Here is an 18,669-nt window from a genome sequence, read left to right on the forward strand (position 1 = left end):
TCTGTGTGGAGTTTGTGGAGGGTAGGAGAATGGATGAGATAAGAAACCGCTGCCTGTCTTGAGACAAGTCTCCCGGAGAGAATTTGCTGACTGACTGATTGTCTGATCTACTGATCCTCACAGTGCCCCATTGCCCTCAGTTAACTGGAGGAGGTCCACACAGATGTACCGAAGCCCCTCTTTGGACTGTGGAAGGAAACCTGTGCAGACAGGGAAAACATGCAAACTCCACACAAAGTTACCTGAGGCTGGAATTGAACTTGGGTCCCTTATGCTGTGAGGTAGCAATGCTAAGCAGTGTGCTACCCCACAATATGTTATAAAATTTGAATAAACCTACTAAGTTGGAAATGTGTCCATGCCAAGAACTTACTGTAAATGTTTGGAAGCAAAAGTCCATTGAAATTGTCTTTGGGCCGGATCCAAAACTTACTTTGTTAATGATTGAAAATACTTTGACCTCTGGAACTGTCTCCCAGAGAGTGCATTGGAGTCAGATTCGATTACAGTATTCAGAATAGAGATGGATTATTAAACTGAAAAGGAAAGCAATTGCAGTCTTCAGTGAAGAATAGTACAAGGTACTGTATGGACGTCAGAGTATGAGTTTCCTGATTGGGGCTGTTCACTTGCTCCTGTTACCATTTCAGGTTGCTGACTTTTCGTTAGCATCCTGCACATGTTGGGATTTTTTCTCCTTTCTACTATCTATTTGAGTGACTCAGTGACAAATCTAGTTTATGAATTGTTCCTATGATATCTCATGAGAGGGTTTATGATATTCACAGTGCTATATAAATTGTCGTAGGTCACAATGGGTCCAAGTGAGGAAAAACAAACTGTTCATCTTAAATATTTGTTTATTTCCATTGTTTAAAAACAATGGAAAACACACAACTTGCTGTGTAGGAATCATCATAAATAGGAATGGGAGTAAGTAATTGACCGTTGAGATGCTCTGTCTTTCATTTATCTAAATTCTCTTTCCTGCACTTGTTTTTTCATGACTTCATCTGCTGAAGTGACTACACTCCAAAAGCTTGTGATTTCAACATAAGAACTAGGAGCAAGAGTCGGCCTTCCGGCCCTTCGAGTCTGCTTCACCACTCAATAAAATCATGACTCATCTTTTCGTGGACTATACTCCACTTACCTGCGTTTTCACCATATCCCTTAATTCTTTTATTTTTTCAAAAACGTATCGACTGCTTCTAGTGATTGCTGAAGTAATGTCCAATCCTTCCCTGGGCAAGGAATTCCATATATTAACAACCCTCCGGGTGATGAAGTTTCTTCTGGGTTCAGTTTTGAACCTGCTTCCTCTAATCTTGAGGCCATGCGCTGTTATCCTAGTCTCACCTACCAGTGCAACGTTATATTTCTATTTCTTTCAGAATTTAATATATTTCTGTAAGATCTTCCAAACAACCTGCTGGACTATAACCTGGTGTCATGTGACTTATGACTAAAAAATTTGTTATCACGCATCCTCATAGCAGTGAGATTTCAGGGCTCGAAGATTGGGACACTACCAGTGCGCCATAAAATAAAACCCTCTGCAGCAAATAGGTCCTCTTCTGTTGAATGAATGGGGAGAGGTTTCTTCTCAACATAGGGTACAAATATTATACCCTCAGAGCCCATTACACTGAATTGAGTCCTCTTCGGTTGAATGAATGGATGTGGAGGTGCCATAGTTCAAATCGTTAAAAATCACATCTTGCCCCTGAATATGTGACACTACCACTATAGCCCCAGAGCCCGTTGCAGTAAATTGGGTCAGCTGCTGTTGAATGAATGAACGGGAATGAAAAGGGCGGATACACGGACCCGATTGTGACATTCCCCACCAATCCCAAAGCTTGTGGTCGGTACCGACCAATCGGAGAGAGCGATTGCAGAGGGTGGGACAACACGACACGCAAACGCGGCCGCTATTGGTCAGGTGGAGTAAGGTGCGCTCTGATTGGAGGGAGAGTGGATGACGAGGGGAGACGGAATGAAGAAGAAAAACAAAGATGGCGGCGCGAGGCTGCGGTTTCTGACGGAGGGAGGGAGGCAGACAGGCATCGTTCACCTCAGAAAATACCTTTAAAATACATTTCACATTAAAGTCGGAACTTTTCAAACAAGAGGTGACGGTTACCGGGTGAACGGGAAAACAAATTAAAACTGTCGGCGGTGGAGGAGAGAGAGCCGGCGCCCGCGGCTTCTTCGGCGGCGGCCGGAGCCCAGGAGCTCAACAACCCCCCGGAGCTGGAGGAAGGTCCGAGCTCCAAGAAGCGGGGGGTCCGGCTGGAGGCTGGATTTACTCAAGGCTTGTATCTATTAACTTATTTAAATGGTACCTACTGTATGGGGGTATGGTTTACATTAAAACCGGAGGATCATGTCAGAGTGTTTGTTTATATTGAGCAGTTGTAGTTGGTAAAATACACTCCCTGGAGGAACACCTTCTATGATGCTGCATTTCTTACCTTCTGCCCTTCCCCCATCTGTTATCTCTCATCTCAATTTTACATTTTATTTGGTCAAATTTAATATCATATTAATGAGACTTGGTATTGACTGTGTGTTATTAATTTGTTTGTTGGATTATTGTAAGAAAAAATTAATGGTGCCATGTCATTTCTGATGTCAGATGTCATTGAATGTGCAGATGTCAATTAAATCAAGAACTTGTGGTTCTAACAAAAAAAAGCAGTTCACTGATATTAATGGCATTGTCTCATTTGAGGATGATTTGAGTCTGACCAACAAACCATTTCATGTAGTCACCCAATTTAATTAAAATTTTCTTTAACTTAATTAAATAAAATAACTCTGGCAGGCTAAGATTTGTACAATTTGTTTATAAGATTTATTGATACGTCCATTGCTCTTGATGTGGTCTCTGCCACATTGGGGAGACTGGACACCAACTTGCAGAACATTTCAGGGAACAGCTCTGGCATGCCAAAACTAAATGACCCCACCGCCTTGTGGCTGAATGCTTTAACTCCCCCTCCCAATATGTCAAGAACATGCAAGTACTCTGCTGCCACCCCCTCCAAGCTCTAGCTACCTTACGCTAGTAGAAAGAACACTTAGATTAGATTACTTACAGTGTGGAAACAGGCCCTTCGGCTCAACAAGTCCACACCGACCCGCCGAAGTGCAACCCTTACCTAACACTACGGGCAATTTAGCATAGCCAATCACCTGACCCGCACATCTTTGGACTGTGGGAGGAAACCGGAGCACCCGGAGGAAACCCACACAGACACGGGGAGAACGTGTAAACTCCACACAGTCAGTCGCCTGAGTCGGGAACTGAACCCGGGTCTCAGGCACTGTGAGATAGCAGTGCTAACCACCGTGCCACCCACAATCTTGTCTTCTGCCTTGGGACCCACTAACTACATAGGATCAATGTAGATTTCACCAGTTTCCTTATTTCCCCTCCCCTCCACCTACCTCCACACCACACACTTCCCAGATCCAGAGTTGAAAAATGTGGTGCTGGAAAAATGCTTAGAGGCCATACCTCTAGGAATTCCCTGGCTGTTCTCTGGCATGGCACTCACCCACAGATTCTATCAACAAACACATTGACCTGGACCCAATATACCGGCACTGCAGCGGACAGTTGGAACTGACAACCAGAAGCGGCAGAGACAAACCACTATAAATGCCGGATGAAACATCACAGAAGCGCTTCACAGGAGGCTCCCAAGCACTGAGGATGTCACCCAGACAGGGGATGAAACGTCTGCTACACAAATTCAGCTCGACGAACAGAACCACAACAACAAGCACCCGAGCTACAAATCTTCTCTCAAACTTTGAATTGAGCATAGGAGTTGGGACATCCTGTTGCAACTGTCACACATGCCACACAACACAAGGTGTGGTCCTTCTCTGACTTACCATCCCTTTGAGTATTAGGGGGAAGACATCCCTTTAATTGTAACATTCAGGAAAGATGCCTTACTTCAACAAAAATGTGCTGTGCTTAGAGGGTGAAGCTCAGTCTTCATTCAGAGCAAGAGGGGAGCAGCAGTAGCTTTAGAAGCTCATGGTCCAACTTGTGCATTCAGACAATTCTGGGCAAAATCTGGGAGTGAAGCAATGTCTCCCCCTTTCCATTCCTTATCCTGGGAGGGAGAGAGAAGGGGGTAGCACTGCTCACTTGCAACAACGGGAGGCAGAGAGTATGAATCCAAGCAGGGAGCAGACTCTGCAAAAGTCAGTTTCAGTCGGCTTCTTCTAGAATATTGTGTGCAATTCTGGTCTCCCTCCTATAGATAGGATGTTGTGAAACTTGAAAGGATTCAGAAAAGATTCACAAGGCTGTTGCCAGGGTAAGAGGGTTTGAACCACAAGGAAAGGCTGAATAAGGTGGGGCTGTTTTCCATAGAGCATCACAGGCTGAGTGTGTGTTTTTTAAAGAGGTTTATAAAAACTTGAGGGGTGTGGATGGGGTGAATAGACAAGGTCTTTTCCCTGGGATAGGGGGAGTGCAGAACTAGAGGGCATAGGCTGAGAGCAAGAGGAGAAAAATTTAAAAGGGACCTTGCAGTCAACCTTTTTTTGCACAGGGTGATGCATGTATGGAATGAGCTGCCAGAGGAAGTGGTGGAGACATCTGGATGGGTATGTGAAAAGGAAGGGTTTAGAGGGATATGGACTAAGTGATGGTAAATGGAACTAGACTAATTTTGGATATCCGGTCGGCATGGACAAGTTCGATTGAAGGATCTGTTTCTGTGTTTTATGTCTCTGACTCTATGACTGGTGAAAAGCATTAGCATTCGTCAAAACATTTATGCAACAGAAAATTATAAGAGAGTAAAGATAAGCCTCACGTCATTGATCCATGAATCCTGGTGTAATATGGATGTATTCCCAGTAATAGAGTCAGTATGGTATGGAAGGAGTCCAAAAGACGGCTTCTTTTACAAAAAGTCACACTTAAAACATAAATCTGGGAGATCCAAGATGGCGGCGACTCAGCAAGTCTGAGTTTACAGTGCTCTTCCCAAAACCTGGGTAAAGTGAGTTACTCACCCCCACCACACTTACCAAACCACCCAAAAAAATTTTCTAACCTTAATTAGCTGCTTACTATTATATTTAAGCAGTTTGGTATTAAGTGGATAATGAGTAAACCAAAGGGATCCCGCAGCTCTCAGAAAACAAAGACCCCTCCCCCACCCTCCTCTCCTCCTCCGGCTGCAGCTGATGTAAAAACAGGCCTTGAAGAGATGATTGCCAGGCTGGAAACGACACTCGTCAATTTCATTGTAGAATCCAGACAGAGATGGAACTCATTCGAAGAAAAGCTACAAAAGCACAGCCAGGCTGTTGAGGAACTGCAGGGCCGAGTGGAGGGGGCGGAGCTAAAGGCCACGACCTCCGAGGCTGCAGCACAAACAGCTGCAGAACAGGTGCGAGCTCTGGAGCAGAGAGTCCGGGCCTTTGAAATCTACATGGATGACCTGGATAATAGAAATCGGAGAAAGAATATCCGTCTTCTGGGCCTCCCTGAACAAGAAGAGAAGGGACAGTTAGCAGTATTTCTGGAGCGATGGCTGCCCCAGCTTTTAAACCTGGGGGCTGAAACTGATCGGGTAAGGGTGGAGTGGGCCTACCGGGTCGCAGTACGCGGATCTGGCCCAAACCAGCGCCCACGCCGGTCCTGTTCCGGCTGCAGAGTTATAGGGAGAGGCAGATACTCCTGGATCCCTCCAGAAATCTTGGAAAGGATCCTAAAGCCATGATCCATGAAGGATCCAAGATTATGTTATTTCAGGACTTCTCCCCGGCTTTGGTCCGAAGGAGGAAGGCGTTTGATGAGGTGAAGAAATGTCTAAGGAACTTAAATATTCAATACATCTTACGCTACCCAGCGACGTTATGCTTTAACCACGAAGGATCCGAGTATAATTTTAGATCACCAGAAGAGGCTAAGGAACTTTTAGACTCGTTTAAATAAATCGTAAGAGACAATTTATGTTGGCTTGCCTCTTCCACACTCCGTAGGGAGAAATGGATACTTTACTCTACTTTACTTTTGCTTCTGGGAGCAGGGTTGTCTTCCCTTGCTATTTTATGTTATTATACTTAACTGTAATTTGTTGGAGTTGTAATTTTATAGTTATGTGTGTGTGTACGTGGCATTGATGCTATCAGATATACTCAGGTATGGGTGGGGAGGGGTGGGGGTGGGGCGCTCACTGTTAACTCTAGCTCAGTATTATATCTAAATCCTATTAAGGAGCGCCCGGGTCAAGGGTGGGACACTGTTTGGGAGAGGATATGGTGGACCTTTAGAAAGGAAGTAAGGCCCCCTGAGAACAAGGGGGAGGATCTCCATTCAAACATGTTTTTTTTGTTCTTATTGTTTGGAAATAGTTTCCTTTTTATTATACTGTTATGAGTGTATTGGAGAACATTTTCTCTTGTTTGAAGGATGTAAGTGACTCAACTATACACTCTGGATAATTGTGGATTAGATTAGTAGTTAACTGAGTTTCATTGTTTTTCTTTCTTCTTTAGTATCATTCCTTTGAATTTTGATGATTATATATTTAAGATCTATTTTTATATTAATGTTTGTGCTTGAAAGTTCTGTTTGTTTTTGTAAATCTGTCAAAATATTAAATTTCTAATAAAAATATCTTTAAAAAAAACTTAAATCTGAGTCTTCTGGAAATGTAAGACAACCGTGCGTTAATATAAGACAGATAAGTCTGGGGTATATGTTACATATTTGATGGAATGTTTATGGCTCTAAAAGCCTGATTTGCAGTTGTTTCAGGGCTCATAATATTGTATATCTTCACTTTTCAAAAGTTCACTTTACACTACTTCACTTTTACAAAAGACCTACATTAATACCTGTTCTCACAAACCGAAAGAAATCCGAAGAGGATTGTCGCTTTTACAAAGAAAGGCATAATATAAATTAATTCATGGTAATTGCTTCTTCGCTTTAGGCCATTTCGGCTTATGAAAGGAACACTCTACTTTCAAATAGTGAGTGAAAGTTGTATCAATACAATACAGCACAGTCACAGGCCCTTCTCACTTGGTTTAGGCGCACACACCCCCTCAAGCCAGTGCTCATTCTTAATCCTTACTTATTTATTGCCCATGTGTGGTTTCTATTCCTCTGTTCACCTCCCCTTCATGTGTCTATCAAGATACAACTTAAACGTTGTTCAGGTGCCTGCTTCCACTGCCTCCACTGGCAGTGCGTTTCAGAAACCCATCATCCCTCTGTGTAAATTCCCCACCCCCACCACTTCTCCCCCAAACAGGCCCCCCATCACCTTGAACTTGTGCCCTCTTTTAGTTGACCTTTCCACTTTGGAGGGAAAAAGAACGCCTCTGACTATCATAGAATCCCTCCAGCATGGAAACAGACCATTCAGCCCAACAAGTCAACATCAGCCCTCTAAAGATTAACACATAGAGAGCCGTTCCCTTACCCCTATTATCTACATTTACTCCTGACTAATGCACCGAACTTACACATCCCTGAACATTGAGGCAATTTACACACAGACAATCCAACTTAACCTGCCTCTCCCTGGACACGATGGGTAATTTAGCATTGCTAATCCACCCCAACCTATACATGTTTGGATTGTAGGAGGAAGCCGGAGAACCCAGAGGAAGCCCACACAGACACGGGAGGTTGGGTGCAGGGACAATGTGCCAACTCCACACAGCTAGTTGTCTGAGACTAAAATTGAACGCAGGTCCCTGGCACAGTGAGGCGTCAGCGCGAACCACTGAGCTACCCTGCCACCCCTGTCCAGCCAATCTGTGTGTCTCATCATTTTGCCGAGGTCTCTTCTCAGCCTCTGTTTTTCCAAAGAAAACAATCCAGGTTTATGCCTCCTCTGCTCGTAACGAGAGCCCTCCAGACTAGGCAATGTCCTGGTGAACCTTGTCTGTACCTCCTGCCAGAGCACCCACATCCTTCCAGTAGCACAGTGACCAGACCTGCACACAATATTCTGAATGTGGTCAGAATAAACAGCTGTAACGGAACTCTTACACTCCAGGAAGCGTGCTGTGTATTTTCTTGACCACCGTGTCCACCTGCATTCCCACTTCCACAGATCGAAATGCCCAGATCCCTCTGTATGCCAGTGCTGCTATGTATTCAGCCATTTATCATACCAATTCTTATATTTCCTTCGTCTCTATCGAGCTTCACCTTAACTGTCTTTCTCGCTCCTTTTTTTTCCCCCTCCTCACATCAGCACACCATAAGACCATAGGAGCAGAAATTAGGCCATTCAGCCCATTGAGTCTACTTCGCCATTCAATCATGGCTGATACGTTTCTCAAACCCATTCTTCCCGTAATCCTTGATCCCCTTGATACTCAAGAACCTATCTACCTCAGTCTAAAATATACTCAGTAACTTGGCTTCTGCAGCCTTCTGTGGCGGTGAATTCCATAGATTCACCACACTCTGGCTGAAGAAGTTTCTCTCCCCTCTGTTCTAAAGGGTCTTCCCTTGATGCGAAAGCTGAGCCCTCAGGTTCTAGTCTCTCCGACCAATGGAAACATCTTCCCAACATCCACACCGTTCATTATTCTGTAGGTTTCAATTAGATCCCCTCTCATCCTTCTGAACTCCATGAAGTATAAACCTAGAGTCCTCTAATGTTCTTCATATCTTAAATTTTTCATTCCTGGACAATTCTTGTGAACCTCCTCTGAACATGTTCCAGGACAAGTACATCCTTCCTGAGATATGGGGCCCAAATCTACATTCAGTACTACAATTGTGGCCTGACCAGAGCCTTACAGAGCCTCAGAAGTACATCCCTGCTTTTATATTCCAGTCTGATCAAAATAAATGCCTTCATTGCATTTGCCTTCCTAACGACTGACTCAACCTGCAAGTTTACCTTGAGAGAATCCTGGAGTAGAACTCCGTAGTCTCTTTGCACATCAGATTTCTGAATTTTCTCCCCATAATCCTTCTGTTCCAGAGTAGCAGCAGAGATTTTCAGACATCTCGATTGTTTTCAGGGATACCAAAAGATCTTGGGAATTGCCAGTATCTCAGGAGGAGGCAGAGGGGAATGTGGTGTGGTCCTTTAAACTGCAGAACTTTCCAAACTCCCTGAGTCAGCAGGAACTTTTTCTGTACCAAGAAACAAAAGGGCCACTGAGAAACTGCTACATCAGAAGACCTCAGAGGCAGAAATTAGGCCATTCAGATCATTGAGTCTGCTCCACCATTCAATCATTCTTACGTATCAAGAGTTACATGGGAGGATTGGGTTGAGAAACATATCAGCCATGATTAAATAGTGGAGCAGACTCAATGGGCTGAATGACCTAATTTCTGCTAGTCAACCATCCCTGGGAAGAAGGACGCAAAACAACAAGATGTTTCCTGGGACAGATGAGCTAAGTGTTTAATAACCTCATGACAAAAGGACAATTAAGTTTGTCTGTGGAAGGAAGGCCCTGACGTAAAAGGGTTTTTTGGAGGAAAGGCTGTATCAAACAAACCACTAAACCTCGAGGATAAGAAGGTAAGCTACAGACCGTAGATCTCCAGAAGTTTGGGGAGGTGGTGTTAGAATCGAAAGAAGCATCACACCACAGATTTGAAAGTGAAGAATCTCCACCACAATTCAACTCCAGAATGATGCAGCAGTAGTACATGGAAGAAGAATGCTGCATTGAATCTCTGGACACTTCCAGAGTCATAAATTGTTGGTGGAAACTCAGTTAAATTCTGCCATCAATTGGGTGATAGCCAAGTTGTGAGTGAGGTTGAACTTGGTTACTTGAGGAGTTTTATTTTTGGTTGCTACATACAGTAAAGTGTAAATCATTATTTCAGCAGTCAATTGTCTGCCGTTTCTGAGTTAAGAGCCAAATTAAGGTGATTCACCCACAACCACAGTGAGAGGCTGGGATTCATGTTGACTCCATTGCATTCAGCAGTACATCACGTCAATACCCTTATAAAGCGAAGGCTGACAGCACCACCTTTCTCAAACAGAAACACCCAGAGGAGCGTGTCACCCAACAATCTGTAAAATTAGCATGAAAAGTGGTGTAACCTGCTCTAGTGATAAGAATAAATACCCAACACTTTAAAATCAACAATCAGCAATTTATTTATCCAACTCTCATGATGAACAAAACTATTAACAAACTCGATACAGGCCAGGAGCAGATGGGTGGCACTAATTTAGCTGGGAATCATGGGCTAGTTGGTCTGACGGGTCTGTTTCCAGGCTGCATGACTCCAGAGCACTGAATGAATGGGGATCCATCCCAAAGATGATAAAGGTTTCAAGCACCACCTTAGGCAAATGTGTGGACTCCTTCCAGATAACTGAGGGCAGAGGGACACTGTGAGGTTCAGTAGATCAGTCAGCCAGACAGTTCTCTCCAGGAGACTTGTCTCTCAAGAAAGGAAGTGGTTTTGTGTCCCATCAGCCAGATTATCCTGTTTGGATTAGGTCCTATATTTCCAACAAAATAGGTAGACAGGGCAGTTATTAAACTTGGAAGAGTGCTGAAGACATATACAAGGATGTTACCAGGACTCAAGGGTCTGTGTAAAAGGGAGAGGTTGGACAAGCTAAGTTATTTTTATTTAGAGCATTAAAGACTGAGAGAGAGGCCCTGAGAGAAGTGAAGAGATCGAGAGAGGGTGAATGCACTCACAACTTTTACCCCAGCGTTGGGGAAGTGAGGGCTAGAGGGAATCAGTTTAAGATTAGAGGAAAAAGAATAAAAGTGCATGTGAGGGGCAACTTTTGTTTTTACGCAGACGGTGGTACACATATGGAACGACATGCCTGCGGAAGTGGTTGAGGTGGGTACATTAACAATATTTAAAAGGCATTTGGACAAATACGTGGATTGGAAAGGTATGGAAGGAAATGGGCCAAGTGCAGGGAAATGGGCTTAGTGTTGATGGACAGTTTGGTCAGCATGGACCATGTTGGGCAGAAGGGCCTGTCTCCTGCCGGAGGACTCTATGATTCGCGTCTCTTTGCCAGTCCGACAGTTTTGAGTTTCCAAATGAACATCTCACTAAATCAGGCCGAATAAAATCCAATCTCATTTGTCAACTCTGATGCAGAGGTGCTGGTGTTGAATTGGGATGGACAAGGTCAGAAGTCACACGGCACCTGATGAAGGAGCAGCACTCCTGAAAGAGCAATGCTCCTAAAGCTTGTGATTTCAAATAAACTTGTTGCACTGTAACATGGTGTTGTGTGACTTCCGACTTCTTCACCTCTGGGTTTGTCTCAAACTTGATGGGATACTTTGTCCAACTCGGCATATTTTATCAGTATCGCTTGGAGGAATTCTTTTTTTTAAGATTAGATTCCCTACATTATGGAAACAGGTCCTTTGGCCCAACAAGTCCACACTGGCCCTCTGCAGAGTAACCCAGCCAGACCCATTCCCCTATCCCTATTCCTCTACCATTTACCCCAACTAATGCACTACACCTACACATCTCTGAACACGATGGGACAATTTAGATGGGCCAATCCATCCTAACCTGCACACCTTTAGACCAGGGGAAGGAAACCAGAGAACTCAGAGGTAACCCATACAGATGTGAGGGGGGTATCGTGAAAGCTATACACAAACTGTCAACCTGAGGATGGAATTGAACCCAGGTCGACATCATGAGGCAGTGGTACTAACCACTGAGTCACCATGCCATCCCTGAGCCACGTAGGTGGGCTTGGTGAGTGGGTGGGGGGGGGGGGGAAGAGGGTGAGTCCAGCACAAACCAACAAAAGCCCACTGCACCCACTGTCAGAATGGGCAGGAGGTTCAGCTCTGGGGGTGACCCACTGCAGCATCACTGGTGGAATCTGATTGTTGGATGCACTTGTGCCCCTGCTGGTGCCTCCGCAAGTTGCAGGACAATGTGAACCTCCGCCCGCAGTCGGGGCAGGCAAACGGCCTCTCCCCGGTGTGGACCCATTGGTGGGCCAGCAGTTTGGAGGAGCGGGTGAACCCCTTCCCGCACTCGGGGCAACTGAATGGCCTTTCCCTGGTGTGGACCCGCCGGTGGGACAACAGGTCAGAGGAATTGCTGAAGGCCTTACCACACTCTGGGCAGACGAAAGGCCTCTCCCCCGTGTGGATTCGCCGATGTCTCAGCAGGTCGGAGGAATTGCTGAAGGCCTTCCCGCACTCTGGGCAGCTGAAGGGCCTCTCACCCGTGTGAACCCGCTGGTGGGTCAGCAGGTTGGAGGATTTACTGAAGGCCTTCCCGCACTCTGGGCAGCTGAAGGGCCTCTCCCCCGTGTGGACCTGCTGATGGGCCAGAAGGTTGGAGGAATTGCTGAAGGCCTTCCCACACTCTGGGCAGCTGAATGGCCTCTCCCCCGTGTGGACCCGCCGGTGTCTCAGCAGGTTGGAGGAGTCACTGAAGGCCTTCCCGCATTCGGGGCAGCTGAATGGCCTCTCCCCCGTGTGGACTCGCCGGTGCTTCAGCAGGTCGGAGGAATTGCTGAAGGCTTTCCCGCACTCATGGCAAGTGAAGAGCCTCTCCCCTGTGTGGAATCGCTGATGGGTCTGGAGGTTGTCCATCGAAGTGAACCCTTTCCCGCACATGGAGCAGTAAAACGTCCTCTCACCAGTCTGTATATGCTGGTGGGCCAGCAGGACACAGGAGCAAGTAAAGCCCTTCGCCTGCTCGGGGCAGGAGAACGGCCTCTTCCCAGTGTGATTGCACTGATGAGCCGCTAGGACAGGTGGGACACGGAAGCCCTTCCCGCAGTCACCACACTTCCATGGTTTCTCAACGGGGCGTGTTTCCTCGGGCTTCTCCATGGCTGAAGCTTCAGCTGCACACATACACACACACACATACACGTGTACAACCCCGCAGTGAATTCCTCTTTCCACGCAGTAGAGTTGTTTCAGGCTCCACACACAGCGCGCTGCAACAGTAGGGTCTTTCAACCAGTCCCCCCTACTCAAATAGGAACCAAAAAGAAAGCTTTGCTCCTTCTCACAGAATCATAGTTGAAAATTGTTGCGGTCCTGATGGATTGAGTGACTGTCGGACATTGATGTGAAAGTGAGGACTGGAGACGCTGGAGAGTCAGAGTCAAAAAATGCGTCGCTGGAAAAGTGCAGCACGGCAAGCAGCATCAGAGAAGCAGGAGAATCAACATTTTAGACATAAGCCCTTTATCTGTTGACTTTGAAACTTTTGTCTTCAGATAGTCTGTAAGAAAAGATTACAGAAGTCATTACTGCCAGTCCGGTTAAGAATGAGACATCAAGGCATTTACACTGACACCAGAGAGAAACTGAACATATAGATGTGGCAAATGTTAGTGGCAAGTCAGAGCGATAGAGATATGTAGCACAGAAACAGACCCTTCGGTCTAATTCATCCGTGCCAACTAGATAACCTAACCTAATCTCGGCCGATTTGCCAGCATTTGGCCCATATCATCTAAACCCTTCCTAATCGTATACCCATCCAGATGCCTTTTCATGTCATAATTGTGCCAGCACTCACCACCTACTCTGACAGCTCTTCCCTTAAACACGCCACTTTCTGCATGAAAGACTTATCCCTTAGGTTCCTTTGTTAAGTTCTTTTGCTTGAGCTTCTTACACAGCAATACGTCAACTTCTGTGAACAACCAAACTTTACTTAATAAAGTACAAGCTGTGAAGAAACTCTGAACACTCTTCGTAATGCTTGTACACAACAGCACAAAAAAAAACCCTTAAACAAAGTAAAACTGAAACAGAGGCTCACAGTTGAAGTTAGAAGGGCAGAAGGAGACAGTGCTAGCAACCTTTCTCCACACAGTCCACTGCTTAACTCACCCAAACGAGACTTCAGCTTTCAGGACTGACCACTCCCCTTTCATTGTACAGGTCACTTCTAAAACATAAAAGCTTTGGCCTCAAGTCTCATCTGTTCATATCTGACCAAAAATGCCTCCCAATACAGTTTTTCATCTCTGTACTAAACCAGTCGCTTCGGATCCCAGGTCCTTTTACCACCCCTCTGAAAAAAACCCAAGGACACAGCATCCTCGAGAAGAAGGACCAGCTTTGTGACAGAGGGATATAGGTCAAACACTGGCAGGTGGGATTAGATTAGTTTGAGAACATAGCATGGAGTAGTTGGACTGAAGGGACTGTTTCTGTGCTGTTTGACTCGGTGACTGTTCTGAAATGGCCTGAAAACTATTTTCTTACCTTCCCCCATAAATATCCACTTCTTTGTTGTTCCAAAATCAGATGAACTCAGCCTTGAATATATTCAATGATCCCATAACTGCAGGAAGACATCCCACTTCTGAACTCAATTCCTCTTGCTAATATACCACTTGCCTTGCTCATTGCTTGCTGCACCTATCTGACAACTGGCATTGACTGGTGTGGAAGGACGCTGAGACCCTTTTATACACATTCCTGATGAAGGGCTCAAGCCTGTAATGCTGACTCTCCTGCTCCTCGGATGCTGCCTCATCTGCTGTGCTTTTCGAGCACCACAATTTTTGACTCTGATCTCCAACATTCGCAGTCCTCACTTCCTCCACATCCCAATAAATCACCATTTAAACAATGCATCTCCTTTCTGCTTCCACCCTCCAAGGGAATGCTATCACTTCACATCGTGGTACTGCATTTTCCATGAGTTTGCCAACCGCGACACAGACTGGCCCAACTTTTCCAGAATCTGTCCCCTCCATAAATTGTGATTGAGCGCGAGAGATAGACACAATAGGGGTGGGGGTCTCTGATTAGTGGGAGGACCACGCTCTTTCCGGTCCTCCAGGACTTCCTATTGGCCCAACAAAAGAAGATCACGCGCAGTTTCCGCGGACAGCCAGGAGCACGCACAGGTTTTGCTGACACCGGCGAACATGCGCAGTGTGTGTTGGCACCGAGGAGCACGCGCAAGGTGCTGTGTGAAGTTGCTGGTGTTCCTGACAGATTTTGTGCCCAAATGACAATCAGAGACAAGAAAGGCTGGAGCGATGTTTTATATTTATCCTGCGGCTTGACATTTTATTCCTTTTGCATTTTATTTGACTATCCATCTTTTCCTCAGGGTAGGGGACTCCCAAACTGGAGGGCATAGGTTGAAGGTGAGAGGGGAAAAGATTTAAAAGGGACCTAAGGAGTAGGGAAAAAGTGAAAGTTAATTCCCCTCAAGAAATACTCTTTCCAAACCTGTACATCTTTGGATTGTGGGAAGAAACCGGAGCACCCAAAGGAATCCCACGCAGAGAAGGTGCAAACTCCACTCAGACAGTTACCAGAGACTGGGATCAAACCCGGGTCCCTAGCGTTATAAGGCAGCAGTGCTAACCACTGAGCCTGTTCAGAAAAAATACAGCAATTGATTTATATTAGGGTGAGAGGGGAAAGGATTAAAAGGGACCTAAAGGGCAACTATTTCACTCAGCAGGTGGTGCGTGGATTGAATGAGCTCCCAGAGGAAGTGGTGGAGGCTGGTACAATTACAATATTCAACAGGCATCTGGATGGGTATATGAACAGGAAGGTTTGGAGGGATATGGGCCAAGAGCTGGCAAATGTGTCCTGATTAATTTAGGATATCCGATTGGCACGGAACAAACAGTTTGTTTCCATGCTCCACTACTCTATGATTCTATTTCTACATAGTCAGAACTGTTATGACACGGACTGCACTCCCCCCACTAATTTAAAACCAAAAAAAGATTTACCCCATGTGCTAATGTGAAAATTCAAGAGGTAAGGAACTGTTTCCAAGTCACTATTTAAAGTTTTATTTAATGATCTAGGACACTAACTTGCAAGTGGAATTTATAAAATATGCCATGTATTGTCTGCCTGCAGATTGCATTTTGCTCAAAAAATGCACAATGTATCTGCAAGTACAAATTCACCCCATAGACCTGTGTGTGTGTGTGTATGCGCGCACACATGAGAGAGAGAAAAAAAGTTTAGTTCCATACTGTATATCTCTATGTCTATTGCATAACAGATGCTTTTATTTCTGTTGATGTAAATATTGTTATAAATCACAGCTGGGTACTAATACTCAAATGTAAGGGAGAGAGAATTCTTCAATTAGGGCACTACAAGAATCCTAGCAGACCCCTATTTCTGGTTTACTTGCCAATGAACAGACACAAACACCTATTTAATTCTAATTTTTCGCCTTTTTTGTTATATTTTCTGGTATTATGATACTCGGTGTCTGGATGGTTTACAGGCTGGGAGACTGTAGGTTGGACTTTGATTGACTGAATGTTTTATTGTTCCGGAAGGTGTCGAAGGAGGTTAAAGCTTCAGCAGAAATGAAGCACAGCTGAGAACAGACAACAACTGTGTGGGAACAGGAAGATCAACCAAGGACATAGAAACCAGGACCTGAAATCTGAGCTGACACCAGACTGCCCTGTGGTCAGTGCTTTGATTAGCAGTGTCAACCCTCTACCTTTACCTAGCTTCCCATTTGACTTGAATGCCACATCTCCCCTCAATATTTAGGATCCAATCCTTGTCATCCTGAAGCCATGTCTCTGTAAGGAGTCTCAGATCATAATTATTCTCTTCAATGTGTGCAGTCAATTCATTCACTTTTGTTACGTTGTAGCGCTATTACGACAAGGGTAACCCCCTCTGCTAAATTAAACCAGCAATATAGAGATGATTCAACCCATGCAGTAATATGTAAAAGTTCGAGGGGCAAAGAACTATCCCAAAGGTAAATATGTAAATTAAAAATTAACAACTTTATTCTTTGTGTCCAACAGAGAATATTAGAACTCACAAAAATGCCCAGTTTTATAGTCCAAAACATCGGATCATTTTATTGGTGTTAATATTATGAAAATAATTAATTCAAACTTGATTGGACTTGGTATTTTGGGGCAATCTTTAAACGGATTGGTCGAATTTAAATTTGTTTGTGCCTCATGGCAACCCAGTTGCTCTATTTGTGTTGACCAAATATTACATTCTCATCTTGTTTAGAACACTTTGTTCTGCTCAATTTTTTTACTCTCTTAAAGGTACAGTACCTCTACCCCTTTATAACAAGCACACATACAGATACTGAACTTTTAGTTTTATTGTTTGTTATCTTTTGAATCCAGTTTTAATTGCTGGTACGTTTATTCTCCTTGTTCCTTTCTATTGTTCTCTGATGTCCATTTTCCACATCACTACATTGCTTAGCTACCTTGATTTGGATTAGCCTTGCTAAATTGCCCTTGGTGCCCAGGGATGCACAGGTTAGGTGTCTTAGCCAATGGGAAATGCAGGGTTATAGTTTCGTAGTCATAGAAGCAGGAGTAGGCCATTGGGCCTGTTGAGTCTGCTTTACCATTTATTAAAATCGTGGCTGATCTATCCATCATCTCAGCTCTTCGTACTTGCATTATCCCGACCACCCTTGATTCCCTGAGGGGTGGGGGCGGGAGCAGGATGCTCTTTGGAGGGGTCAGAATGGACTTGATGGGCTGATTGGCCTGCTTCCACACTGTAGGACTTCTATGATTTACCGCAGTTGGGTTTGCCTCAGATCACAGCTCCCAGAATCTCCAACCGTCTGCAAATCGAAAGACAAGTCTCCCCCCCGCCCTCTCGTATGTATGTTATCTAAACGCTTAATCATTTCTAGTGAATACAGCCCACGCCTCCCGCTGCTGCCAGTAACCTTTACAAAGCTGATGAAACAATGCCATTCCTGCAGTACTGTAAACCGTAAGGCTTCTAACAATACCAGTTACTCATTCACCGCTCCTGATGGACAGCATTGGAAACAAAACATCGAAGGCTGACAGAAATGAGCAGTTTAACTCAAAATTCCACCGAGCCCTTCACTGGGCACCCCAATCAGCACACTGTCCTTACTGCTGGTCAGCCTTAAAGCACTTCACCCCCACAGTGCAATGAATTCCCACATTCCACCAAAATCCTAGATGTACTCATGTACTCAGTTGCTGTCTCACCAATTAAATGTTTCATTGTAACTTTTGCTTCCAGTAAAGGCAAAACATCTTTGAAAGTTGCTCTGAAAGTCCAGTCTTCACAACAACACTTCTGCTTTCACGCAAGATGATTAAAGTCATACAGCACAGAAACACAGCCTTCGGTCCAACTCATCCATGCCGACCAGATATCCTAAACTCATCTAATCCCATTTGCCAGCATTTGGCCTGTATCCCTCTAAATCCTTCTTATTCACATACCTACCCAGATGCCTTTTAAACGTTGTAATTGTCGCAGCCTCCCCACTTCCTCTGGCAGCTCATTCCAAACATGCACTACCCCCTGAGTGAAAAAGTTGACCCTCAGGTCCGTTTTAAATCTTTCCCCTTTCACGTGAAACCTATGCCCTCTAGGTTTGGAGTCGCCTACCATGGTGAAAAGATTTTGGCTATCCAACCTATCCATACCCATTATAAACTTCTGTAAGGTCACCCATCAGCTTCCAATGCTCCAGGGAAATTATCCCTGGCGTATTCAGCATCTTCCTATCGCTCAAACCCTCCAAATCTGCCTACATCTTTGTAAAGCTTTTCTGAACCCTTTTAAGTTTCACAACATTCTGCCAGAGGGCGGCAACTGGAATTGCACACAGTTTTCAAAAGTGGCCTAACATGACCTCCCAACCCCTGTAATTTTTTT

The 18,669-nt window shown here is 44.9% G+C and overlaps 1 protein-coding gene across 1 annotated transcript; it reads right to left on the reverse strand.

The window, feature by feature from the left end:
* Positions 1–11,793: 11,793 nt before the first annotated feature.
* On the reverse strand, positions 11,794–12,840 carry LOC132807249 (gastrula zinc finger protein XlCGF7.1-like). Its single transcript, XM_060821519.1, has one exon. It carries the CDS (start codon positions 12,838–12,840, stop codon positions 11,833–11,835), a length of 1,008 nt encoding a protein of 335 aa, XP_060677502.1. The 3' UTR covers positions 11,794–11,832.
* Positions 12,841–18,669: the final 5,829 nt, after the last annotated feature.

This window comes from Hemiscyllium ocellatum (assembly GCF_020745735.1).
Source record: "Hemiscyllium ocellatum isolate sHemOce1 chromosome 27 unlocalized genomic scaffold, sHemOce1.pat.X.cur. SUPER_27_unloc_11, whole genome shotgun sequence".
NCBI classification, from domain to species: Eukaryota; Metazoa; Chordata; class Chondrichthyes; order Orectolobiformes; family Hemiscylliidae; genus Hemiscyllium; species Hemiscyllium ocellatum.